The sequence below is a fragment of the Orcinus orca genome, chromosome 10 (assembly GCF_937001465.1).
Source record: "Orcinus orca chromosome 10, mOrcOrc1.1, whole genome shotgun sequence".
NCBI classification, from domain to species: domain Eukaryota; kingdom Metazoa; phylum Chordata; class Mammalia; order Artiodactyla; family Delphinidae; genus Orcinus; species Orcinus orca.
Genome location: NC_064568.1, coordinates 35,266,180 through 35,290,493, shown reverse-complemented (window position 1 = coordinate 35,290,493; position 24,314 = coordinate 35,266,180). Strand labels below are relative to the sequence as shown.

The 24,314-nt window shown below is 49.1% G+C and overlaps 1 protein-coding gene and 1 long non-coding RNA gene across 15 annotated transcripts in view; one reads left to right on the top strand and one right to left on the bottom strand.

The window, feature by feature from the left end:
• The window catches only part of LOC125965581 (uncharacterized), a 44,902-nt gene extending 42,780 nt beyond the window's left edge, over positions 1-2,122 (bottom strand). Inside the window, exon 1 of the long non-coding RNA XR_007479632.1 lies at positions 1,581-2,122. This is a non-coding gene — a long non-coding RNA (uncharacterized LOC125965581). The remainder of the gene's footprint in view (positions 1-1,580) is intronic.
• A 119-nt stretch (positions 2,123-2,241) lies between these two features.
• Positions 2,242-24,314, top strand: part of CACNA1D (calcium voltage-gated channel subunit alpha1 D) — a 318,762-nt gene continuing 296,689 nt past the window's right edge. For 6 of the 14 annotated variants that reach the window (XM_049715246.1, XM_004267922.4, XM_049715245.1 and 3 more), the window contains exons 1-3: positions 2,252-2,807; positions 4,774-5,083; positions 8,847-8,952. In XM_049715246.1, coding sequence (XP_049571203.1) covers positions 2,741-2,807; positions 4,774-5,083; positions 8,847-8,952 — 483 coding nt within the window. In that variant the 5' untranslated portion in view covers positions 2,252-2,740. Of the gene's footprint in view, positions 2,808-4,773; positions 5,084-8,846; positions 8,953-24,314 lie in introns of all 14 variants that reach the window. The other 8 variants (XM_033424608.2, XM_033424607.2, XM_004267920.4 and 5 more) reach the window with 4 other exon arrangements.

The window sequence follows — 24,314 nt, the reverse complement described above, 5'->3', positions numbered from 1 at the left end:
GGCCATGGCTCACGGGCCCAGCCGCTCCGCGGCATGTGGGATCTTCCCAGACCGGGGCACGAACCCATGTCCCCTGCATCGGCAGGCGGACTCCCAACCACTCCGCCACCAGGGAAGCCCGATACATTATTCTTAACTAAAGTCCATAGTTTACACTAGGGTTCACTCTGTGTTGTACACTACTATGGGTTTTGACAAATGCATAAGAACAATGTCCTATAGCCACCATTACAGTATTACAGAATAGCTTCATTGCCCTAAAATCGCCCTGTCCTCCACCTACCTATCCCTCCCTCTTCCCCTCCCTGTCAGTTTTTAAGAATCAGTTAAAATGCCATCTCTTTTGTGAAAATATCTCAGGATCCCTCTATTATGAATCTCTTTGATGCTTGCATAACACTTTCTTCATACCTGTTATAGCTCCTATGTTCCAAATATTGTTAGAGATACACACACTCTTTTCTTCCTTTACTAGAGTGTATGTCCTTGACGGAGGGTCTGTGCCATAGATTCATCCTCGTAACACCTAGCCTAGACCCTGTTCTTAACGGGTGCCTTGTGAATGCTGGCTGAATTGTGAGCAAATATTAGGGTGGGATTTTCCAGAACAGGTCTCAAGAGGCAAAGCTTTAGACCTAGAGTTCTAAAAGTGACAAGTGTACTTGTGAATTTTAAACATGCTTCAGGACTCAGGGGTCCATGGATGGGAAACTCTCTGAAGGGAACTGGCTTCTGTCCCTTCAGATTTGGGCTCAGAATCAGCCTCGGTGGAGGTGGCCCAGGCCAGCTTTATAAATATTACTAACTAGGCCTCAGGGCTCTTTCCTTGCCTCTCCTCCCCTCCAAAAGCAAAGCAAAAAAGAAAAGGACAGGGAAGTTGGTTGTTTCCATCCATCTAGTCCTGGTGCCCCTCTCTGGAAGGCCCCTGGAACGTCTGTTTGGTACCCCTCTCTCTCCCCCCAGATGGCTCTCAACAATTGAGGGTGCCCAGCGTGCCTTCTTTGGCCAAGGAGCACCTTCTCTTAATTTCCTAGTTCACGCTGAGCGTTTTGCTTTATTTTCGCTTTAAAGACGTTGTTCTCAAACATTCTAAAACGCTGTAGGAACATGCAGATCAGAAAAGCAAATAAATCGAATCTTGTGAAGTAACAAAGCAGACGTCCTTATTCAACAACCAGCACAACGCGAAATGGGAAATATCAGTCATGCACTAGAGACAGTAGCTTCCCCTCCAGACGGGAACTGCCTGTTTGCAAAAACCCCCACCCCCAAAAATGAGGCAGTGAAGGTTCCGTAAAACAAACTCCTCTCCTCAGCTCCCAAACGGGAGTCTGCAGTTTCTAGCAGCACTGCCTGTTCTCTTTACGCGACACAAGCAGTTTGCAAGACCTCGGCTTTTACTTCCCAGTACCTGCCTCCTAACACACGTGGGGGTGGAGAGGGAGGGAGGGAGTGGGAAAAAGAGATGTCCTCCCCCTCCCCCAACCATCTTAGAGCCCACAGCGGCGCCAGACCCAGCGCTGGGCGGGGTGGGATAAGGGACACTCTGGAAGCTAGGTTAGATCTAAAGGTGCTGTTACCTGGGGCGGCGAGTGCTCTCCAGACAGCCGGGCTCCCCCATCTCCCCCGCAATCGGAAAGAGCCGAGGAAAAGTGTGTGTGGGGCTCCTGCCCGGCTCCGGAGCGGTTTGGGAGCCGGGCAGAGCCCCTCGCCAACCGAGCGACAACCGCCCGCCGGCACCTGTGCTCCCAGGGGGCGGGGCCTCCTCCAGGTGTGCTCCGGGGGAGAACGACGCCGACAGCCGAGGCCAGCCGCGGGAGCCTAAGCGTCCCCCGGCCCCCGCCCCGAAGAAATGCCGGGGGAGGAGCGGTTAATCCGCACCCGGCCTCGGCGGGATCCGCGGGCCCCGCCGGGGGGAAGGGGAGAGCACGCCGCGGTACCGAGGGGGTTAAGCGGGAGGCCCGCGGCTGGAGCGCGCTTAACCCTTCGGTGCCCGCGTGTCAACCGAGCCTGGCCGGGGTGGCGGGCCCCCGAGTCCCACGCGGCGGCTACCCCGACCGCGCGGGCCGTGCGGGGGGAGCCGCGGGTCGGCCTCCGGTCGCCGGGGCGCGGCGCGGCCCGTGGGAGGCCCGGGGCGGGCGGGGGGAGGGAGGGGGACGCGGCGGCGGGCGCGCAGCGTCGCCAGGGCGAAGCCGGCGTGCGGCGCGGCGCGGCGGGCGCGGAGCTAGCGAGCGAGCGCCTCCGTCCCCGGATGTGAGCTCCGGCTGCCCGCGGTCGCGAGCCAGCGGCGGCGCGGGCGGCGGCGGCGGCGGGCACCGGGCACCGGGCACCGCGGCGGGCGAGCGGGCGGGCATGGGGGGCGCGCCGAGCGGCCCCGGCGGCCGGGCCGGCATCCTCGCGGCGTCCCTCCGCTAGAGGGGGGGACCAAGCCAATTCTCCTTTGCAGCAAAAAATTACATGTATATATTATCAAGATAATATATACATCCGATCTTATTTTTTAAAAAAAGTTTATTTTGCTCCGATTTTGAAAAAGAGGGAGCGTGGGTGGCCAGCGGTTTTTATAAATTATTCTTATTTTCTGTTATCTGTCCCCGTCCCTCCCCACCCCCTGCTGAAGCTTGAATAAGGGCAGGGATCGCGGCTCCTACCTATCGGTCACCCCCTTGCCCGTTCCTCCCCCGCCCCATCGCCTAGCACAGTGCCCTGCACACAGTAGGCGCTCAATAAATGTTCGTGGATGATGATGATGATGATGATGAAAAAAATGCAGCATCAACGGCAGCAGCAAGCGGACCACGCGAACGGTGAGCAGCCAGAGCCTGGGCACCCGCTGCCAAATCTAATCCTTGTCATGGTCCTCTTCTTCCCACCCCCCTCTTCCTTCTCACCCCCCTCCCATCTCTGATGCGCTGGTGGGTTGAGGGGGTTGGAGAGGATGCTTCTAGCTCGGTGTCATCTACACAGAAAGGGGAGATGCGTGACAGCCACTCCGTTCTCCCCTTCAGGCCTTGAATGTCAGAGCTAATTCTGCATTTGTGGGGTGGGGGCGGCCGTGGAGTCCGTGGAGTACTGTGCCGCCGGAGGGGCGGCAAGCCGAGGTGATTCGGCTTCAGTGTCCTCGGGCTCAACTTTCCTCCAACGCTCCCGAGCGATGGAAAGGGGGTGGCTATGAGTCTTCACCCGGAGCCCCCTTTCCAGCCTCTTCACCTCCTTCCCCGGCCCCTGGTTAATTAGGAAGAAGGTCTCTGGTGGCATCCGGAAAATTCTAGGATTGCCAGGTTTCAACCTCCTCGCCGGTGGGTGAAGCATCCCCCTACCCTTGAGAGGGAGGCTGGGTCTCGGAGTCGCCGGCCAGGGGGTCGGGTGGAACGCGTATTCCCGCTCGCAGCGCCGCTGTGCACACGTCGGTAACCTAGCAATGCCCGGAGAGTCGCTGCCGCTGTGAGGCTCTGCGCCCCAGCCCGGCCACGTGCAGTTACCATGCCGGCCCGACTGGGTCGAGAGAAGGGGGCGCAGCTCCTGGCCAGCCCTCTTCACTCCTGCTTGGAGGTCACTGGCGTCCCCCACAACCCTCCATGGGCTCGCAGCCTTCCCGATGACCGCTCCCCAAGGGAAGACTTGGGGCGACTCCTCCCCTGGCTCAGACCGTCTGCTGCCCAAACCCAAGGCCCCCTCTCAGGCTGCTGGCCAGGCAGATGTGTGCTCGCTTTGACTCTTCCTTGCTTTTTACTGAGCAAGAATTGGTTTTGCAAATGCCCATCCCTCTACCTCTGCCACCACGCTCACTTTGACTTCTGTCTCAGTAAGGAGGTTGTGACCAGAGGCAGGCAGGTGCTGGGGAGACCTGCCTGGGTCTTGGCCTGACCCCAGGCTGGAGAGGGCTTTGCACATGGAACCCTCTTGGGGTTCTACCCTGTGTGCACTTGGATACCAGCCTACACTGAGGTGATTCCTGTGTAGGCCTTGAGGGCCCCTGGCGTAACCCGGCCTGTCTATCCTGGGTGTAAGGGTGCAGGCTGCCTGCCTTGTCTGTTTCTTTGGATGCTGGCTTGGCTGCTGCAGCTGCAATTTAAAATGCAAAAAAGCCCTAAAGATGTTTTCTGTTTTCCAAAGACTGTGGAGGAAATGAGTCCCAAGCATCATGAATTTTCATTTGGAGGAAGTGTCAGTGCATAATCTAGGTATTGGTTATGGGGCTTTTGGTATTGCCCTGGTGCCAGTGGAGGATTTTTTTTTCCATGCTGAAAAAAGTGCATTGGTGGCTATGGAAAGATGTTGGAGTAACACCCTGAAAATGATTAAGACTGTTGAATTATTGCCACTGCTTTTTTTGTGTGTGTATGTGTGTGTGTGTGTGTGTGATGGTAGTTATTTTGAAGAAAAGCTGTTGTATGTATCTGTTAACTCATTAGAGATACATGGGTTTTAAAAGTCAGAAAAGATTTGAAATAAATGTGGGAATGACCTCAGTTTGTCTGAAGGAATGCACTGAAAGACTCCTTGTGAAGACACGGGTGTAGGGAGTTACTGACCCATTGGGCGTGATGCAGCAGTGGTCCTGTGTTACTGACACTTTGGGCAGGGCTTGCGGACTTTCCTTGCTACTCTTGCTGGCCAAACCCTGCTTCTAAAAAATAGGACATGAGGTTTCAAATGGAAACATGGGGATGATTTCCCTACTGTTCTTGATGGGAAACCACTTTAGCTTTCTTCTGACACTGGATTCTCATTGTTTTGTTTTTTAATTTTCCTTTTTCTCCTTCTTCCCAGAGGCAAACTATGCAAGAGGCACCAGGCTCCCTCTTTCTGGTGAAGGACCAACTTCTCAGCCGAATAGCTCCAAGCAAACCGTCCTGTCTTGGCAAGCCGCGATCGACGCTGCTAGACAGGCCAAGGCTGCCCAAACTATGAGCACCTCTGCACCCGCACCTGTAGGATCTCTCTCCCAAAGAAAACGTCAGCAATACGCCAAGAGCAAAAAACAGGGTAACTCGTCCAGCAGCCGACCTGCCCGCGCCCTTTTCTGTTTGTCACTCAATAACCCCATCCGAAGAGCCTGCATTAGTATAGTGGAATGGAAGTATCCTTTTTTGGGGGAAGGCTTTCTCGTTTTCCCTTTTACCATCTGTTCTTTAAAAGGATTTGCTTTCTGAAATGGCACTTACAGAGTGATAGCATTTTGGAATGTGAGCAACAGAAGAAGTTGTGTGTAGAGGGTTTCATGGTATATAATTTCCTATCTCCTCTGGGTGCAGCGGGGTATCTCTCTGGGTAAGTATAGGCTACTGTGTGTGTGTGTGTGTGTGTGTGTGTGTGTGTGTGTGTGTAGTGGTGGGGGAGGGAGTGACAACCTGAAACTTCAAAGTGGTAGATAATTAAAATATGAAATTAACCTTTGGCCATTTGACACTAGATGGTTAGTTTCAACGCACCATTGTTTTTTGGCAGTGGTATGCCTTGAACCTATTGCAAATAAGGTATGCTGATTAAAAAAAAAAAACTGTACTAGAAATAAATACATTTTTGACCTTTAGTGGAATCTTCTCATTTTGACGTTTGGAATTTGCTTCGGAAACTCCAATTAATGCTAAGATGGCTTGTAGATCTGACATTTGGTGAGTCTGATTGTTCAGGTAGCTACAAATATGAACACTTGCTTCATAGGGAGGGAGCAATTTGCTCATCAATGCTATGACTTCCTGGAATTTCCTTTTGACAAGTTCCAAAACAGCATTTGAAACGTGAGCGTGAGGGAGCATGTGAAGGGAGAGGTTTGTGTGTGCCTCTTCTTTCAGCGCCCGTGTGGGTTAGAGCACAGCCCTCTCAGTGGAGGAATTTGCAGTTGCTGCCTTTATAAAAAAATTCTGTCTGTGTCCTTGGACTGGAGTTACATTTCTGGGTGTCTCCTTTGTATTTTTAAAACTGAACTCCAACTGCCCCAGGAGGGTTGTTAGGGCCCAGATCTTGGAAAACTAGGGTGTGCTGCCTGCTCACTCCCTCCCCTAAACCTGGAGGCCAGGTTCCAATGCCTGTCACCCTTCAGAAAATGTTGACCGAGCCCTTCTTTCTGAGCAAATGCCTTTCTAATTAGGTGATTCATTAGTTTGGGTAAAACACAGCATTTCCTTCTGCCAGAAGTATATTCGGAGTTGACCTGGGCCTTAGAGCAGTTCCTAAGCATAGGAAGGAGTATGAATAAAGGGCTTCCCCACGGAGGCTGGGGGGAGGGGAGGGGCGGTCATGCTGCAAAGGGAGGGGGTCGGTGACCCGGGCTAGAAAGTGGAGCTGAAACCCCCGTATCATCTGAGTGCCTAGCTAGGCAGCTCTTTGCACGCCCTCTGTCTTAGCTGGCTACTTTCTGTGCTCTCAGAGAGTTAAAATGAGGTAACTGTCTAGAAAGGTTTTGGAGAGAGTAGCCAAGTGTAGGATTTGAGGGGTTTTCATGTGCTTTTTCCTTTTTAGAACAGATGTCTCCTCTCCAGAGGGAGTTGCGGTGTCTCTCACATGGCTGGGGTTGTGTGGATGTGTTTTCTCTTTAGGTTCTTTTTGAGTCTGAGGACGAACACTGGTGTCCGCTCAGGAGGGAGCCGGCTCCACAGGGTGTCCCTCAAGTGGCATGGCAGCAGTCAGAGGCACAGACTGCACTTAGCCGGAATGATCTCGTCCTCCTCAGGTTGGCTTGACGTGACTCTGAGTAAGCAGAGGCCTCTCGGTGGGGTCATTAATTTCATGTGGAGTGAGGCGGGAGGCCTGGTGCTGTTTGTGCACAGTAGTTTCTCTTTGTGCACAGAAATTTGTACATAGTAATTTATGTGAACGGAGCGAATTCCTGGATGGTGCTGCCGACTCCCGTTCCCGCACCGCCAGACATGTGTGCAGAAACCAGGGGCTGTGGCTGCCAGTGCAGGGAGAAGCCGCCCCTGCAAATGGGGAAGTTTGCAGAACAGATCCTGAAACGATACATGATTTGTTTTTTTCAAATGACCGTTTTCTTCAGGTTCAGGGAGCAGGGTATGGGCAGCTTCCTAAAGCCAGCAGTGCCAGGCCCTGTCCGCACTGGGAGAGTGAGTTTTTACCTGCTGTTTGCCTTTAAATGCAGGCAAAGCAGAGTGTCCTGCACTTGGGGAACGAGGAAGGAGTATTTAGGATCAGACCCATCCATTTCTCTAACGCTCTGTTCTGCTTGGCTTGTCAGAATCTTGTGGCTGTGGGTTAGGATCCACCCGTACCTGGCGTCTGAAACTGGACCACCATGAAGAAAAAGGACTCTTATGTTTGCTTTCCTGAACAGCATCAGTGCTTCTCAGATTTGCTGGTTTATCATTTAGGTAGCAGGAAATTAAAAAGGCAGAGTGGTGGTGTGGGGGAGGGGAGAGACAGTAAGTGTGTTTCCATATAGGATAGCCCTGGGGCAATTGACTTTTAAAATTTTGGAAGGAACTGCCAAAAGGAAAAATGAAGAGGAGATTCTGAAGTCTTTTTAAGGTGGACTGCCTTAAAGTTGGGTCCCTACATAAGAGATTTTGTAATACTAGATGAGTTAAAAGAATAACTACTGAGGGAAGGATAACTGGCTTTAAAAATAAGCCCATCAAATTAGTAAGGGAATAATGTCTTTCACGTCCATATTTCAGTGAGTGTTAAAGTTCTTCAAGAGGCTGAGGCTCCATGAAACTTAACGTGTCCCCAGAGACATGAGGGGGTCTCTGTTTCCTTCAGCATCTTTGGATTTCCCAGAAGGAAATCAGGATGAACGGAGAAGGTCTGTGCATATGCTCAAAGCTTTAGGACTTGGAGATGTTGAGTGAAACCGTGGCCTTGCCTTTTGTGGGTGAGTGTATGGGAGAAACAGTGTCGTACAACCAAGCCCGGGGTTGGAGATTAGATTGGTGCTCGTGAAACCTTGCATTTGGAAAGGCTGAAAACCAAGAGAGGAAAAACAGTCATTTTGGCAGATGTCAAATTTTGTATTGCCAGTTTTGACAGTGTCTCTTGATAACAGCAGAAGGCTTAAGCAAGTATCTGTTGAAGGCTGCTCTCAGAGTGATTCTTCCAGACAGACCCCTGAGATTTAGAAATGTTAAGTTGAACTCTGAAAGTATCTGGTGGTGATTTCTTCTGGACTTTTATTTAATTTGTTTATAAATTGAACAAAATAACAACACGTTATAAACGGAGCTCTGGTCTGGCTCCAATCTAAAATAGTGATAACTGCTGATTAGTAAGGAAGGAAAGCGGAGGAGGGAGGTGAAGCCTGGCTTGCTTGTTACAGCGAGGGATTGGAACAGCCACAAGACGGTCACAGGTGGAATGGAGAAGGTCCTTTGTGACTTGTCCTATCCCAGTTCGGACAGGAGATTCAGACTGACCCAGCCAAGAACAGCCTCCAAGAAAACGGCTGTAACACATGGTGACAAGGATTTGTGGAAGAGGTTTGTCTCATGATGGCTTTTCTTTGTGTCTACAACAGCCAGAAATTTAGCTCTCTAAGGCCCTTGTTGCCGTGAGAATGACACGAAGTAGAAACCTGTTTCACACAGTGCCCTAATTGGATGTACTTTTAGGTTTTCATATAAAATGTCCAACAGAAGAATGAGTGTAATGTGATCCTTGCAACAGAAGAAGAGGGCATGGAGACGTCATTTGATAGGAAGATCTGCTGTGAGTTGACCACTAACTATTACTCCTGCTGGAAACCTTGTAGTCACAGCAGTCAGTTGAATAAGGATTTGTGGGTAAAATTTTCATTTAAAAAGCAGTTCAAAAGTGGTGTGATTGGGAGTGTGACGAGAGAGATGGTTTATGTTGGTGTAACACATATATACCTTAACAAAAATTTTCAGACCATTTGACATATTTATATTATTGGCTATTTTTGCCAATTGTGTGGCCTTAGCTATTTACATCCCATTCCCTGAAGATGATTCTAATTCAACAAATCATAACTTGGTAAGTGTCCTTAGAGTTGCTGCTTGTCCTGATGTGTGCTTATCATTTACCTCTCTACTGAAGCTGGAAGCTGGCGGCTGGCTTTCTGGGTGGTTGAAGTTAACAGCTATGCATGTGATGTTTCACGGAGCTTTGCAACAGTGGTGTTTTTTTTTTTTTTTTTCTTTTTCTTGACCTGTATTCTCAAATTCATACTGAATGAAAGTGTTTAAAGTCATGAATCTTGTATAAATAGATGTGGAACTTTTCATGGAAGAGGTTTGTAGCAGATTTAAAAATAACTTTTCTTTCCATATAGGCTTTTTTTGTCGACCATTCTTTTCCTGGTAATGTTAGCCTTTTTTTTTTTAAAATCCAGTGTTATTTGGGAGTTGTGGGTACTATGGTTAATTTTTCTGGTAAGCAGAGAGTCATCATAGCTTCTGTACCTGAACTATTAATTTTTACAGAAGTAGAACACAACAGAACTAATCCACGTAGCGCATAATTTGGTGAATGTACAGTAGAGTATTGAAGTTCCTTCACTTAGTTCTTTGAAATGCTCCAAGATAAAATGATTCTATGGTGAAATAAATTGGGATACTTCCATATACCTTATTGCTCTCTTAAAGATTTATAGTGCACATTAACTCAGTGAAAGCTCCAGGAAAGTCTGTAGTTAAAAAACCAGTTTCATTTTGTTTAACTCAGCTAGTCCCTAAAAGTAATTGGTCATGGATTCTTTAAACATTTTTTTGGCAGAGTGCATCACAGTGTTTCATGGAACTTCCTTTGGGAAAGGTTGATATAGTTTAAAAAAAAAGCACTGAAGAGCCCTGGAGTGGGAGTAGGAGTTGTCCCAGTGGACTGTCAACTGGCTGTATTTTGGGGCATTTCCCAGACCCTTTGTGCATTGCCGTTTACCCACCTGTCCATTCGGGGGATCGGATGAGAAGATCACCAGGGTTGTTTTTACCTCTGACGTCCTGTACTCTTTCCTTGATGATTCAGAAGCCATTGCAGGATTTTTCTGGTGCTGCAGCATCCTCTTTGCAAGGGTCAGTCCTTCATGAGTTGAGGCCGTGCAGAAAGGAGGTGAATGAGGGGCTGGTCCCGGATAACAGGAGATTCTCCCTATTGTTTTGCTTTCCCCTCTTTTAGCTGGTTCCATTCGGTTTTGGTTTCTCATGCTGAAGCTGTATTTTAGTAGGGCTGGATGTTCTTAGCTGAGTGTTGTAAAGTCAAAACTAGTGAGGGGAGAGCTCTGCCGGGGTCTGTAGATGTTGACATTATTTATGCTTTTATGATTTTAGACTTCATGGTTTATGTACAGGATTTCATGTTACATTTAAAATGTGCGGCACATTTCAGATGTAGTGTGATGTCTCTTCACATTTGGGCTTTTGTAGTCTGATGTGTAGGGAATTTTAAAAAATTTTGGACACTGCTACTGAAAGTACAACTGTAAATGGGAGTTGGATACACATGTAAAGACTTACTGTTAGTATATATTTATACTGTGCTAGAGATGATCTGTGTGACTGGATATTTTAAATAGCTTCTGATTTAGTTGTAGGCATGTGACTTTAGATAATCATTTCAAAGGAAAAGCAGAAGTAGTGAAAAGCCCCCATCAATGGGGCTAGATCATCACAGTCTAGGCCACAGATGGTGTCAGCCTTGTTACCAAATTTAACAACGTGGATGGTGACCCAGTTTGTTGCTTTTTGTAGCTCAAGAGAACATGATTAAACAAACTTAGAAAATAGATACCTTTCTGAAAGGCAGATTAATTCAGATCCATGGAATAATTAATGTAGCTGCATGTGTAAGTCAATTAATATTCTGATTTTTTTTTTTCCCAGGGAAGTTCAGGGCACTAATATAAGTACTGTTGGACCATTTGGATTTCTCAGCTAATAAGTGAGGGAATAAAACATAGGAAATGGATAAATCTCTCTTCCTCCCCCTGGCAGTCCCTCCCCAGTGGATCTTTTATTGACAGTTCTTAAAACACTGGCCTTTTGTGGGTGGGAGAGGGCAGTGTGTTAGTTTGGCAATCCTTTCTAAAAAACCCAACATATATTTCTTTGACCTCTTAACATTCTGAAACTTATAGCATTCAAGTTGGTGTCTTGTGTTCACTTGGCTGGTCACATGGCCAGACGAATTTAATCTCTGCCTAACTCTTTAAATATTTCCTTTCTCACTGTGGGAAGGGAAGATCTTTGTGGATTTCCCCCTGACTCTTAGCAAGGTCCCATGCCATGTCAGTCGTCCTGCCAGGGAGCCGTTTTTTTTTTTAAAAAAACATTTGACCCAATTTGTACCAAAGTGATTGCTCTATTTTTGGGATCGGTTTAGAGGCAGCTGAACGAAGCTTATTTTTCATCTGTAGTAAATACCTTTCAATTAATGTGAATGGCAAAACAAAGGGCAGAGACTGATACGGATTGCAAAGCTGTACGTGTCAGGGAGCTGGTGGTTTCCTTTGCCTCCAAGCTCTGTCGGGAATGTAGATGTTGAGCGCTTAGAGTACGATTCAGGGCCAGCTTTGTGGAAGATGTTTCTGCCTGTTACAGGTAGTTTGCAGTGAAATTATTACTTTTGTTGGGTAAGAAATGTGGCCATCTCCCTTCGTCCAGTGTGTGTTTGGTCTGGGTTGTACCTAACTGAGCCAGCTTTGGGGATTTGGAGACTACCTTGGGGGCAGCAAGTTTTCGCAGGGTTAGATTAAAAAAAAAAAAAAAAATATATATATATATATAAACAATCTCAAGTTTCTATGCAGCTTTCATTTGTGGACTTGCAGGGACTAGTGGAGGCTGCAGCCATGGAAACGGTGCAACTCAGTTCCCACAGCAATCTCCCTCCTAGATCAGTCGGTAGCAGGATTTCCTCAGTTCCACTTATTGAAAGTGTGTATCATTTATTTAATTTTTTTCTTAGCATGGGGCAGGGGGTGGGGAGCGCTTCTTTATGGAGTGTCAGCGTGGCGATGATCACAGTCCTGTCCCTCACTGTGTTGGAAAATGCTTTATTTCGCTTCCCAAACTTCAGTTTCTCATAAGTCACAAACTGACTGAATGCTTCAGTCTGGGCATCCTGCTACTGGAAGTCCCACCCCACCCCCGGGCCCAGTTCTCCATAGTGCTGACCGGCCTCAAATTAGAACTGTCCAAAGAGGGACGCCCAGCTGCCAGCCCTGACCTTCCTTGATGTCTGCAGCCACCGAGGGCAGGGCGCGTGGCCTAGGCCACTCTGTCCCTTTTCCAGGTGCTCAATTAATGCTTTTGATACTCAACGAGAAGGTTTACTCAGTCTTTGACCCCCTTTTTGCCCCCTTTCTCATCTTGCCTTTGTGTTTTTAGACTGCTGACACTTGGCCTCTGTAAAGCCCCTTATGTCTTCCCCTTCCTCTCCATTCACATTGTGGTCAGATAGCTTTTGCTAGAGGAGTGATCCTGAGGTTTCAGGGGCGACCTGCTGCCCAAGGGAAGGCTGGGTGCTCCTTGGTCTACCCAGCCTTTTCTGGTTCACCTTCTGTGCCTCTCCTTCATACCCACCCCCCACCCCCATCCGTTAGTCCACCAGCTGATCGTAAACACCCCTCCCTGGTCTTGTCCACCTCCTGGCCTCTTCTCCATCTGAAATACCTCTTCCTCCCTACCACCCCTTCATCACTGTCACTGTCCTTAGAGCTGCTCAGGAATAATCGTAAAGGATGTCTCTTCTGTGAAGCCTTTTCTGACCCTGATTAGAAGTAACACTCTTATCTGAACTGCTCCGCTGGCACTTTGCATATAAAACACCTTATATTTTGGTTATTTATGTGCACATCTTATCTTGTCTTATCAAGCCTCTTCAGAATACAACTCACAGTGAATCATTTTGGAACCCCAATAGCGCCGAGCCTGACGGTGTGTAGATGTTCATAAATGCGGGTTGTTGAGGACCACTGAATGAATGCTCTCAGGAGAAGTTCCTCACCCAGTCTTTCCTCTGAGCCGTACTCAGGATTTCCTTGTGTGGCAGGTTCCTCTGAGGACTCTTTCGAGGTCCTTGGCGGGGGGTAGGTGGGAAGTTCCACGTGTTTACTCCTGAAAAGCTGGGGGTCTCGTGACCCCACTCCTCACGTACCCCTGGCTGAAGGCACCGTGGGAGCTGCGTTTCTGAGCTGAGCAGCCTTGTACATTTTGTGCTCCAGCTCCAGGGCTCGGAGTGGCAGAGTGGTGAGAGCATCTCTGGGAAGCAGTGCTGGCTGGGGACTCCTGTCAGGGGGACCAGATGCCTTATGAGGGCCAGGAACGCTGTGGGACAGCCTACTTTGATTGCATTCTCTCCTCCATGGCCGAGATTCCCACGCAGAGTTTCCTGGGCTTAAAAAGCGAGTTCATGGGCTCTGCACGGTCCATAGTTTAGCATCTCACATAGTGAGTGGTGTGAATTGAAATACCTGAAACACAGTTTCATAGCCTGTCTCCTTGGGCTTTGCCTAGAAGGTGGCTTTTATTTCCGTGCCTCATCTCCGTGGCTTTGCTCTGTTGTCTTTCTGTTTGAATTGCGAGTTTATTTCTGCATGCCTAGATGCCGTTTTTCTAGGACAGCTTGTGTGCTGCCCTCAGTTCAGCTTTCTCTGAGCCTTGTCCCTGTCTTCCACCCCACCTGCCTAGGTGCAAGTAGCACTTGCTTTCCTTTTTGCAGATATCCACCCCTTTCCGCCTTATTCTATAACTGCTGTGGGAAGTGGCTTGGTGTGTGGGGTGCAGTTCTGCACATGGGCTTTGGGCTCTGACAGCCTGGCCCTTTGGCTGATGAGCTGAGTGACTTTGTTTTAGTTTTTTTAAGTTAATTAATTAATTAATTTTTGGCTGCACTGTGTCTTAGTTGCTGGGCTTTCTCTAGTTGCGGCGAGCGGGGGCTACTCTTCATTGCAGTGTGTGGGCTTCTCATTGCGGTGGCTTCTCTTGTTGTGGAGCACGGGCTCTAGGTGCGCGAGCTTCAGTAGTTGTGGCTCGCAGGCTCAGTAGTTGTGGTGCACGGGCTTAGTTGCTCCATGGCACGTGGGATCTTCCCAGACCAGGGCTCGAACCCGTGTCCCCTGCACTGGCAGGCGGATTCTTAATCACTGCACCAGCAGGGAAGTCCTGAGCTGAGTGACTCTGGATGAAAGTAGCATGTGCTGAGTCTGACTTGTCTCAATGGTGTTGCGAACTTAACCCTTTGCGGGCGCTTAGTAGGCACATCAGGAAATGCACATGGAATGGGTGGGTCCATAAATGAATGACCGTGTGGGGTTCCATGGCATGTCCTTATAGATCAGGAGTTAATTTTCAGCAATTGGCTAATGATTAATGTTTGCTTGAGAGGCTGACTTTCATTGTCCAATATTAATGAGAATCCCAGGAAGCACCTGTCAGAGGTTGCCTTGAATTTCAGGATTGTATATTTCTCGGCAAATTTAACTCTTTATATCTGAAGCAGGAGAGAAGAAAGACAAATGCTTGATACTTTTTGAATCCCTGCCTCATAAGCTGGCTTCTGTGTTCAGCACTGTGTGTGAGCCAGGTGTGAGAGGTTGTACTTGGGTGTGTGTGTGTCACATTTCGTGTAAAGGTTGGTGGGGCAGCAGAATGCCCACGATAGGTGGACTTGGGGAGTAACATTTAACCCAGAGCTGGTGAACCCGTTTATGCCTTGTACGAGTAATTGCATCTCTTTTGTCGTCTTGCCTCATATTGACAAAGTACAAGTTACCCAGATTGATGTTTTATTGAACAGACTTGGATTGAGAATCGGCAGTTTTTCAGAAATCAAACCCAAGTCTTAAGGAATTCAGATTTACTTCTGTTAAAGTTCCTTAAGAGGAATTCCCAAACGGTCCTCACCCTTTTGGTTTGTTAAAAAGCGAATCTCATTTCTTTATAGACACACCTCGAACACTGGAACTTCCCTGCTTAGACCCTTGAAAAGTGAACCTGTCTTGGAGTGAGGATATGTTGGTGTATTGGCCAGAACTTGTTGGATTACAAGTTGCAGAAACACAAATTGGCTTAGTTGGGGGAAAAAAAAGTATGTGTGTGTGTTTGTAATTTATTAACTTAGGTAACTGAAAAGTCCAAAGGGTAGAAATTGTTATCAGACACAGCTGGAAAGGGGGCTTAAAAGAGGGTCTCAGGATCCCACCCTGCACCCCAGGCTTCCCGTCTCCCAGGAACAGTCTGACTGGCCTCCAGTGGGTCCCTCTCACACACTGCCTGAAGTGTACATCCCGTCAGCCCACTTTGGGGAGGGTCTTTGGGGAGATGCATTCCTTCCTTAACCTCAGCTCAAGTTCAGTATTTTAAAATGATTGTGTGAGAAACAGGAGACGCTTGTAGCAGATTTGTGGGTAGTTTCCTTTTTTAACCTTCCCCATCAGCATTTAACTTTTAACTGTCTGCAAAACGTGAGAAGTGCCTGATACAGAGGGGTCAACTTGCCCAGCTGCAGAGACATTTATGTCTTGTTAACTACAGGTGCTGGTGGTGGGGTGGGACTCCAGAACAGACCCTCAACTGCTCCTCCCTCAGGAAAGTCTCTAAAGAAATTGCAGAGGCCCTGGGATGCTGGTGGTTGAGCAGAGTGTTACTGTTGCTTGGACGACGTGCCCCGGGAAGTGACATCAGTGGGCTTTCTTGCCCTGTGGGGTGGCAGTGGAGGTTGGCAGGTCATTTCAGAATAGACGTGAGCCTCCTGTCATGCTCACACTCCTGGGGCCCTTTGCCATCAGCACTGTAGGATGTGTCCCCAAGTCCTGTTCTGCCCATGTGATTGAAATGAGGAAAGGTGAGATTGGTATTCTCACAGCTGGGGTTCTTGTGGGCAGTGTGGTGTTTGGCTGGGCAGGCAGAGCTGGAACTGGGAGGTGGGCACAGTGAGAAAAGCTGAAGATGGGGTTGGAGGAGGAACTGTCTGAGCGAGGAACTGTCCTCTGTCTCTGTGTGTGTGTGAGAAAGCCGGGGGAGAGTGTGGTGGATGGATGGACCACTGGGTGTTTTTGACAACACACACCTTGTAGCATGAAGCCCTCTTCTGGAGATTTTAACTATGCAGGGTTCCAGACACTGCCCAGGCTGGGGAAAATGACTTTCTCCTCCAGAACCTCAAAGCAGTTATTTCTGCTAATTTCTTTTTCCCCTCCCTACTGGCTGAGTGGTAAATTTAGAAATCACTTGTTGAAATTATTGAATGAGTGAACATGCGAGTCAGGCTGGAGGGAATTGGCAGGGGGTGACCTGAGGGAGGGAAGGCCGGCTCCAGACTGCTCAGGGAAGATGTAGCTGGCAGATGGACCCAGCCTGGGAAGGAAGGAGGAGGTGTCCTTGGTCAGCTTGGCCTGTGGATTCACAGCAGGCTGGGTGTGAGGCTCATGCTTTCCCTGCCGTGGTCATCTTCTGAGGGGCCCACCGTGCCTCCCTTCCCTGCACCCATGGGGAGGTCTAGCACGGCATACTCACAGATATTTTTGTAGCGCCGTAAGGACCTTGTTTATAAGACAGGAAGTCAAGGCACCATTATTCAACAAATATTTATTGAGACCTGCTCTGCAGAGCATACCAGACTTATGTGTCCGGACTTCTAGCCAGCGCTGCTATGGGCTCCCTGTGCCCGGTCGCCCTTTCATAAGGAAAGCCCACAGCATGGGGTCCGAGAAAGGCCTTCTTTGTTTTTCGTATTTTGCATTCTTACAGTAAATCATCATTCAAATTTATACAAATAATACACGAATACATTCTTCTAAACTATTAAAACGCTGCAAGTAAACTGAGTCTCCTTTTCCTCACTCAGCTCCTAATCACAGTAATCAGTTTCAGAATTGTTTTTCACTGTGTCTGTATGTGTATATCATCTGTGTTTTTTGAAACCTATATCTATACAGTTTGGGTATTTTAAGTTTTACACAAGTGGAAACAGAGTGCATGCATTATAAAGCTTCCTTTTTTCCCACTTGATGTGTCTTACAGATCTTTCCGTATCTGCACGTAGAGATCTAACAACTCCTTAGTTGCCGTAAAATATTCCATGTATGTGCCATGGTTTGTTTAATTATCCTCTTTCTGATGAGCAGTTAGGTTAGTTCCTAAAGTTTTGCTGTTTCAAACAATGCTGCATTGAATATCCTTGTGTGTGTTCTTTGTGTGTACAAGTAAACTGTTCTCTGGGATAAGTACTTAGAAGGGAACTCTCTGGGTGGGAGGATAGTGCATTTTAATTCCATACTTACTGCTGCATTGGCTTCCATGAAGCCCGTACGATTTACGCTCCCCACCCGACAGCTCCTTGAGGTCAGCCGTCCTTTAAGTCTGACGAGTGACGTCATTCATTCCTTGTCTTAGGCCATGGGAAAGGAAATCTTGGGGGGAGGGTACAGCCTCTCTCTTGGATGTCTGGTAGGCACCCAGAGCATCTGGTTCGAGCAGAAAGTCCTGGAACTCTGAGCACCAGACTTGTCATCTCTTTGAACCACAGACCTGGGTGAAAGGCACCAAGGCTCATTATTCTTTCCCTTGCTTTGGGTGCACGCACTTGGGGACCGTGCTTCTTTCAAGAGAAACATTCATTCCACGTGGCTAACAGATGAATAAGTCCCTAAGGCAAAAAACTGAGTCTCACTTTTGCAGTGTTTGCTGGCTACAGCTGAATTCTAAGATGAATTCTTCCTTTATGTTCCTTTTAGTGGCGGAAGAAAAATATCTCACCTGGTGTATTTCTGCTGTCCCGTGGTCTTTGATGATTAATTATTCTATTTTCACAGGCAGTTGAACCTCGCTATTATTGTGGTATTTATTATAGGGTTTGTACCCCCTCCTGCTTCCAGAAGCTCTGAGGTGGCTTAGAAAATGGAAGCTGATGAAGGATGGGGCAACCTGGAATCAAAACAAAAAAGCAGACTTGCCCAGGTGCTCCAGATGAACGGATCGCTGACACCTGGGCACTGAACTGGCCGTTAGGCTTTCCAGCAGTGGCGGCGAAAGGGAGCACTCCTAACTTACAGGGTTTTTATCCTCTCAACAATGGGAAGCAGCCACATTCATTGAGAGAGGCATTTTCTAGGAAGCAGTTCCAAGCAGGAATCTACAGCATGGGTCCTTGTACAAGGTACTGTTGGGGCACGGAGAGCCATGTCTTCGCTGTGCTTTTGTTAACGAGAAATAAATGCCCTGCAAGCAGATGGTCTCTGGATTCAGAGTTCCTAAAGGGTTAGGACACAGCATTAAAACGTGGCATACTGGAGGCACTTCTGTGTTCTATAGCAGTTTTGCTTTTTGATTATATAAATTACTATAGAACTAAAGCTGGGAAGATTAAAAAAAGGTGTAGTTTAAAACACCTATCACTTGATCACACATAAAGTACTTTCCGGAGCATTTATTATGTGTAAAGTATAGTCCATTAAACATTCACTTACTGGCTTAACTTGGTTTAAGTCAGAGTACAAAAGGATAGCATGTATTAATGCAAAGAACCCCTCCCAAGCCCTCGTTTTGGAAGAGATGTGGTTTTATTATTTTACTCTAATGTGAACTAAAGAAGTGACCAATGTATTTTTTTTTTAAATAAATTTCTTTCTTTCTTTATTTTTGGCTGCAGTGGGTCTTCGTTGCTGCGCTCAGGATTTCTCTAGCTGTGGCGACCGGGGGGCTACTCTTCGTTGCGGTGTGCGGGCTTCTCATCGTTGTGGCTTCTCTTGTTGCAGAGTGCAGGCTCTAGGCGCGCGGGCTTCAGCAGTTGTGGCACGTGGCCTCAGTACTTGTGGCTCACGGGCTCTAGAGCTCAGGCTTAGGAGCTGTGGCGCACGGACTTAGTTGCCCCGCGGCATGTGAGATCTTCCCGGACCAGGGCTCAGAACCTGTGTCCCCTGCATTGGCAGGCGGATTCTTAACCGCTGCGCCACTGGGGAAGCCCGTGACCAATATTTTTAAAAGAAAACATCCTCGAATGCTCTTCAGTAAATAGATAACAATGGGGTATCATGGCACACTGTTTATACTTAAATGACTCCTTTCAAATTGTACAAAAACAGCTTGACTGAGTAAATGGTTAAAATGCTGCCCTTTTATAACAGTAATTAGTCCCTTAGTCTTTTATTTTTGAGATAATGCGAAAGTGTGCTTCTCTTTGGGCATTCACAATTTCTGAATTATTGAACTATAAATTAATGATGAATCTATCTAAAGCTCTTTTCATAATTTTTATCCGGTGGGAGTGAAATTAAAACATCTAAAGTTCTAAATTAGAATGTGGGGAAGTGGTGACACCCAGCAAGAATTTGGTAAAAGAGAGGTGTTTAAGAAATCTTTTTCTAGAAAGCCCCGTGGGGTCGCAACTAGTTTGATCCAGGCAGAGAAAGCTTTGGAACTATTTTAGGTTGGCCAGCTGAATAAGCTAATTGATAATCATTAAAGACAGGGTGGGGGATGAGGGGGTGGGGAACAGGAGGTTAGATGCTGGTTCTGATTTACCCTGGATGGTACTGAATGTGAATCACAGACTGGTGAGGTTGGGATTGGGAAGGACCCGGGAGACCTTCAGGTGGACACGTTCATTCTTCAGACCCAGCAGTCGACTTGCTTAGGGTCGCACAGTGAGAGAGGGGTCAAGTGGGGACTTAGGCCAGGGCTTCTGTCTCTGGGTCTGTTTCCTTCCTACCCTCACTGTGACAGCCCTGAATCCCTGTTGAAGTCAGGCGTTTGCCATCTGACCGGTAGGTCTGAGGATGCCAGGGGCACTTGTGACATCTGGAAAATCAGATGGCAAAAGAGTGTCTCTTCAAAGCAAGCTGGGCATTCAGCCAGTTTCTTTGTCTTCCAGAAGATAGTTTTGATCATTCCTCCCTCCCCTGTTTTACTTCATAAATTATTCTCTTACTTTCTTCATGCCTGTTAACAGGCAGGAATCATTTGGCCATGGACGGCCTCATTATCTTATGGAAAGAGCCAGGCCGCTGGCCAGTGGGTGTGGGAGGGCAGGAGGGAGTCAGCAGGCCTGGTGACAAATGCTGTGGGTCTTTCCTCAGTCATCTGGTTCTGGTGTGGCTGCCGTACCCTGTCTTTCTGACCATAACTGGAGGCACAGAGATAATTGCCTTTGTTACCAGCTCATGGCTGACACCTGCTGAGCTAGGTGGGCTTTGTATGTATAATCTCCTTAGTTCTCCTTTAATCCTCACTGTAGAGTCTTGAAGAAGAGACGACTGAAATCCTCATTTTGCAGGTGAGGAAAAAAGGCTGGGAGGGGTCAAATTGCTTACGTGAGGCCTCGTAATTGGCGGGGCCTGGATCCACATCCGGGCTTCCTGACCTCAGAGCCCACACTCCACCACCAGGCGGTGCAGACAAGTCAGGGCTCACAGGCTCTTGCCGTCTAAACGCCCGGCAGCGCAGAGCAGCGCAGGGAAGGCCGCGGACTAGAGCGACGGCAGGAACTCCAGGTGGGTCTCTGCGCAGGCTTCACGGCCTGGTTTCGCTTAGGGCTTGGAACCCAGGTTCGGAGACTGGCACCGAAACTCCTTGCATACGATGCACTCCTGTCGCCCAGAGGCGTTGCCAGGTGGGGTGGGGTGGTGGCTGAAGTCAGGGTGGCCCTCTGCCTGTCTTCTGAAGCGCCTTGTGAGCCACCCAATTGAAATGGGAGTTAGAGGAGTTTAAATTAGGGCATTAAGTAGATTTTATTGCATTTTAATTCCTTGAAAAGTGTTACTCGTGAAAGGAAAGCGCGGGGGCTCTTGGGTAGGAAGGAACGAGCAGTTAGGCCCTGGCCTCCGAGTCACGCCCGCCCGCAGTTCGGCGCCTTGGAGGGGCCAGATGCGCCTCCTTGCCCGGTCTGTCCCTCTTCTGTAAAAGAGGAGATTAAGCGGCTGGCGGGGTTAGCACAGACCCTGGCTCCTAGGGTACGTGGAGTTGCAGGGTTCACTATTCCTGGGTCTGGGGCGACAGTCTGGTGCGTCCTCAAGCCTCCGCGCGGCCCGCCCTGGGAGGTAGGGGTTGCTGTCCTCAGCCTCGCAGGTGAGGAACCTGGGCTGGGAAGCCGGACCGCTTGCTCCCATCCGTCCATGAGGAAGCGACCCCTCCAGCCACACCAGATGGGTTTCCTGGGCGGACGGCTTGCTGGGTTAGGGGTTGGCTTTCCAAAGCCATTTTATGGAAGACGTTTTCACCAGACCCGTTCCGTCTGTCCCCTGAAGAGCCTGAGACGTAGCCGTCAGAGAGGGTGTTGGGGGGACCTGGTGAAGTAGTGACGGAAAGTTACCCACTGGTCGTAGGAGGCCCTAGACCTGGACTGCAACCCGTCTTTGCTTAGACAACAGTCAAGGGCTGCTGATTTCCCTTGGGACGCCGAGGAAAGAAGGGGGCTGGGTTAGCCATCAGGATCTGATTCCCACAGCCAGGAAGCCTGAAGCCCCCCCTCTACAGAGAACAGTCCAGAGCCCAGTCCTCCCGTGAGGCTTGGTGGCGTCTCTGCCGACTGCTTCCTCAGCGGCTTGGGAATCCACTTGACCAGCTGTGTCTTGTTCCTGCTCGGCCCAGGTGGGAGGCTCTGGCCAACTCTTGATTTAAATGTTACTCAGAAGAGAACAGAAAACAAGTGCTAAGGAGCAGAACAGATGTCGGGAGTTCTGGCCTGATTGCTGCGTTCTCAGAAGGGAAGGTGGGGCAATTCCTAGAATCGGGGTAGTGGAGTCACCGCTAGCACCGTGAGCTGCCATCAGAGCGTCTGATGTGCTCTCACTGCGACCTCGTGCGTCCTGCTCACAGATTACAAAGCAGGTCTCTGGGCCTCAGCCGTTAAATGATCCCCCCTCCCACCCCACACCAAATAGCCAGGATGTGGCAGAGGTAGGACGTCTTGGGCCCTACCCACCACACGCAGTTCCAGGGCGTATCGGGGTCCTCCCTGCAGGGGGTTCTGCTGGGCGACTGAGGCTCACAGAGGGGATGTGACTTGCAGAGCTAGGGCTCCCCAGGACCTGGGAAATTGTTTGTCCTTCTTGGCCAAGTGACCTCAGTTTCTTTTTCTTAATTTATTTATTTTTGGCTGCATTGGGTCTTCGTTGCTGTGCGCGGGCTTTCTCTAGTTGCGGTGAGCGGGGGCTACTCTTCGTTGCGGTGTGCGGACTTCTCATTGCGATGGCTTCTCTTGTCGCGGAGCACGGGCTCTAGGCGCGTGGGCTTCAGTAGTTGCGGCACACGGGCTCAGTAGTTGTGTTGCATGGGCTTATTTGCTCTGTGGCATGTGGGATCTTCCCGGACCAGGGCTCAAACCCGTGTCCACTGCATTGGCCGGCAGATTCTTAACTACTGCACCACCAGGGAAGTCCCTGATCTCAGTTTCTTCACCTGTAAGTTGGGAGTAATGGTGATAGTACTGCCCCATGTGTTGAGACGATCAAAAGGGATTTGCAAGAGAACGTTCTGCACCATTAATTTCCCTACACGTCAAGCCTGGCTTCTAGGGCTTTCCCTCATCTGACTCCCTCCCTCCTTCCCTTTCAGTCCGTGTTACCCTGTCCTTTGGAGAGCAGAGACTCTGGAGGAAATAGATCTGGACCTGGGTCCCAAGGTTTGCTACCCACTAGCTTTGTGACTGAATAAATTGTTACCTCCCTTGGCCTTAGTTTTCTCATCTGTAAAATGGGGTATAGTCATACTTGTCTCACTTTTAGCAGGGGGCCTTTGAGGAGTGAATCAAATGACGTGTGAGTGAGCCCCAGTTCACCAAAGACGTTATTCAATCAGTCAGGAATGGTCTCAAGGGGACTCTCTGACCTCCCGGTGATGTTCAAGTTCCGCAGTGTCTGAGTATTGGGGGAACCTCCTTTCCCTCAGCCCTTGTGGTGCTGTGGGGTTTTAAAATCAGCCCCAGGTCACGCCTGTTAAGTCCCCCAGTTCTCTCACGAGTGCGGCATTTCTTGGCCCTAGGATTTTTGTTTCCCTTTTCCTTAGTGTGGCCTAGTCCGTGGAGGTGGGAGGGGAGCGTGCCCCTTTCCTTCTCTTCGAGGGGGGGCCTCGTCGCTGCTTCTGGCCCGAGGCTGGGCGGCCACTGAGGCTGGAGATCCTGACATGTGGTCTTGACTCCTTCCCATCCTGGTGGTTTGTGAGCTTGAAGTCCAGCGCCTTCCCTGGGGAGCTTCATGGACTAGCCCCGGGTGGGAGCTGCCCTGTCCCGTGAATCACACGCTTGATTGGTTTTGGTCTTATGCTCTTTTCTTATTTCCAACAAGAGTGTGACCTTTTGTGGGCAGGGACCCAGTTTGCCCTCATCTGCATCCTCCTCAGCTCCCGGCATGGGGTGTTTGTAAACGATGGACCATTTCGTGAAACATCGCTGTGTCTACATCAGGTGCTCTGAGGTTGCCTTATCGCTTTGACTGCTTTCTTAATATGGCCTGATGGTCTCTCTTTGCAAGCTGGGAGCAGAGCACTGGGGAGATGGATGGAGGGATGGAGGGGCACTGGCAGCAGGACAGAGAGACAGAGATAGGGGAGAGGGAGAGATAGAGATGGGGGAGGGGGGAGAGACATGGGTTGGGGGAGAGCGAGAGAGGGATATTCCCTTAGGGAGAGACTGTGGTTGCTTAATGAAAACGTTGGAACTTACAAAACCAAAACACAGTGAGCTCTTCAAAGCAGTTTTTTCTGAGTCTGCACCTTAGTCCCAGTGATGCAGGAATGCTTGTTTTGAGAATTGCTTTCAGAGCCAATTTCTACTTTTCATTTTTCTCTGCTTCTGGAGAAAAATGGGGTGATCCACGTTGATCGCTGACCTTATTCACCAGCATTTTCCTAAAGAAATTCTTGGGTATTTGTAAGAAAGTCAAATCTGTCTTCAAAGAGAGCCACGTTCTCTTATCTTTGAGGCTCTTGAGAGGCGTGTGTCCTGGGCTCTGGAGAAGGTCTTCACTGGCATCTTGGAGTTGCTCTGAGGGGTGGCAGTATTCCCAGCACCACGCGGCCTGCTTCCCAAGCTTCCTCCTTTGAAAAGAACAACACTTGTTTATGTAATTCTAGTGTGTTGATTAAACAGAACAGCCTTCCTACTTTGTAGTCACACTTCCCTAAGTCTGTAGTCTCATCTGGCCTGACTACTTCTGGTGCCAAGAATCCGTCCGCCTAGGCTTTCCTCTTTAGCCACTGGCCCCAGGAACCACGGTCAGGTGAGGTGTTTCACTCCCAGCTGTAGCCTGGCTTTTGAAGGCCTCTCTCATCCCTGGCAAGGCAGACTTTCACGTTACCCCAGAGTCAGGGGACGTGGATGTGGGCTTCTTGGGAGCGGGGATACCTGCCTGACCCCTGCCGGGATTCGGGGGTCCTGGGTACAGGTGTAACTGCCCCATTCATAGC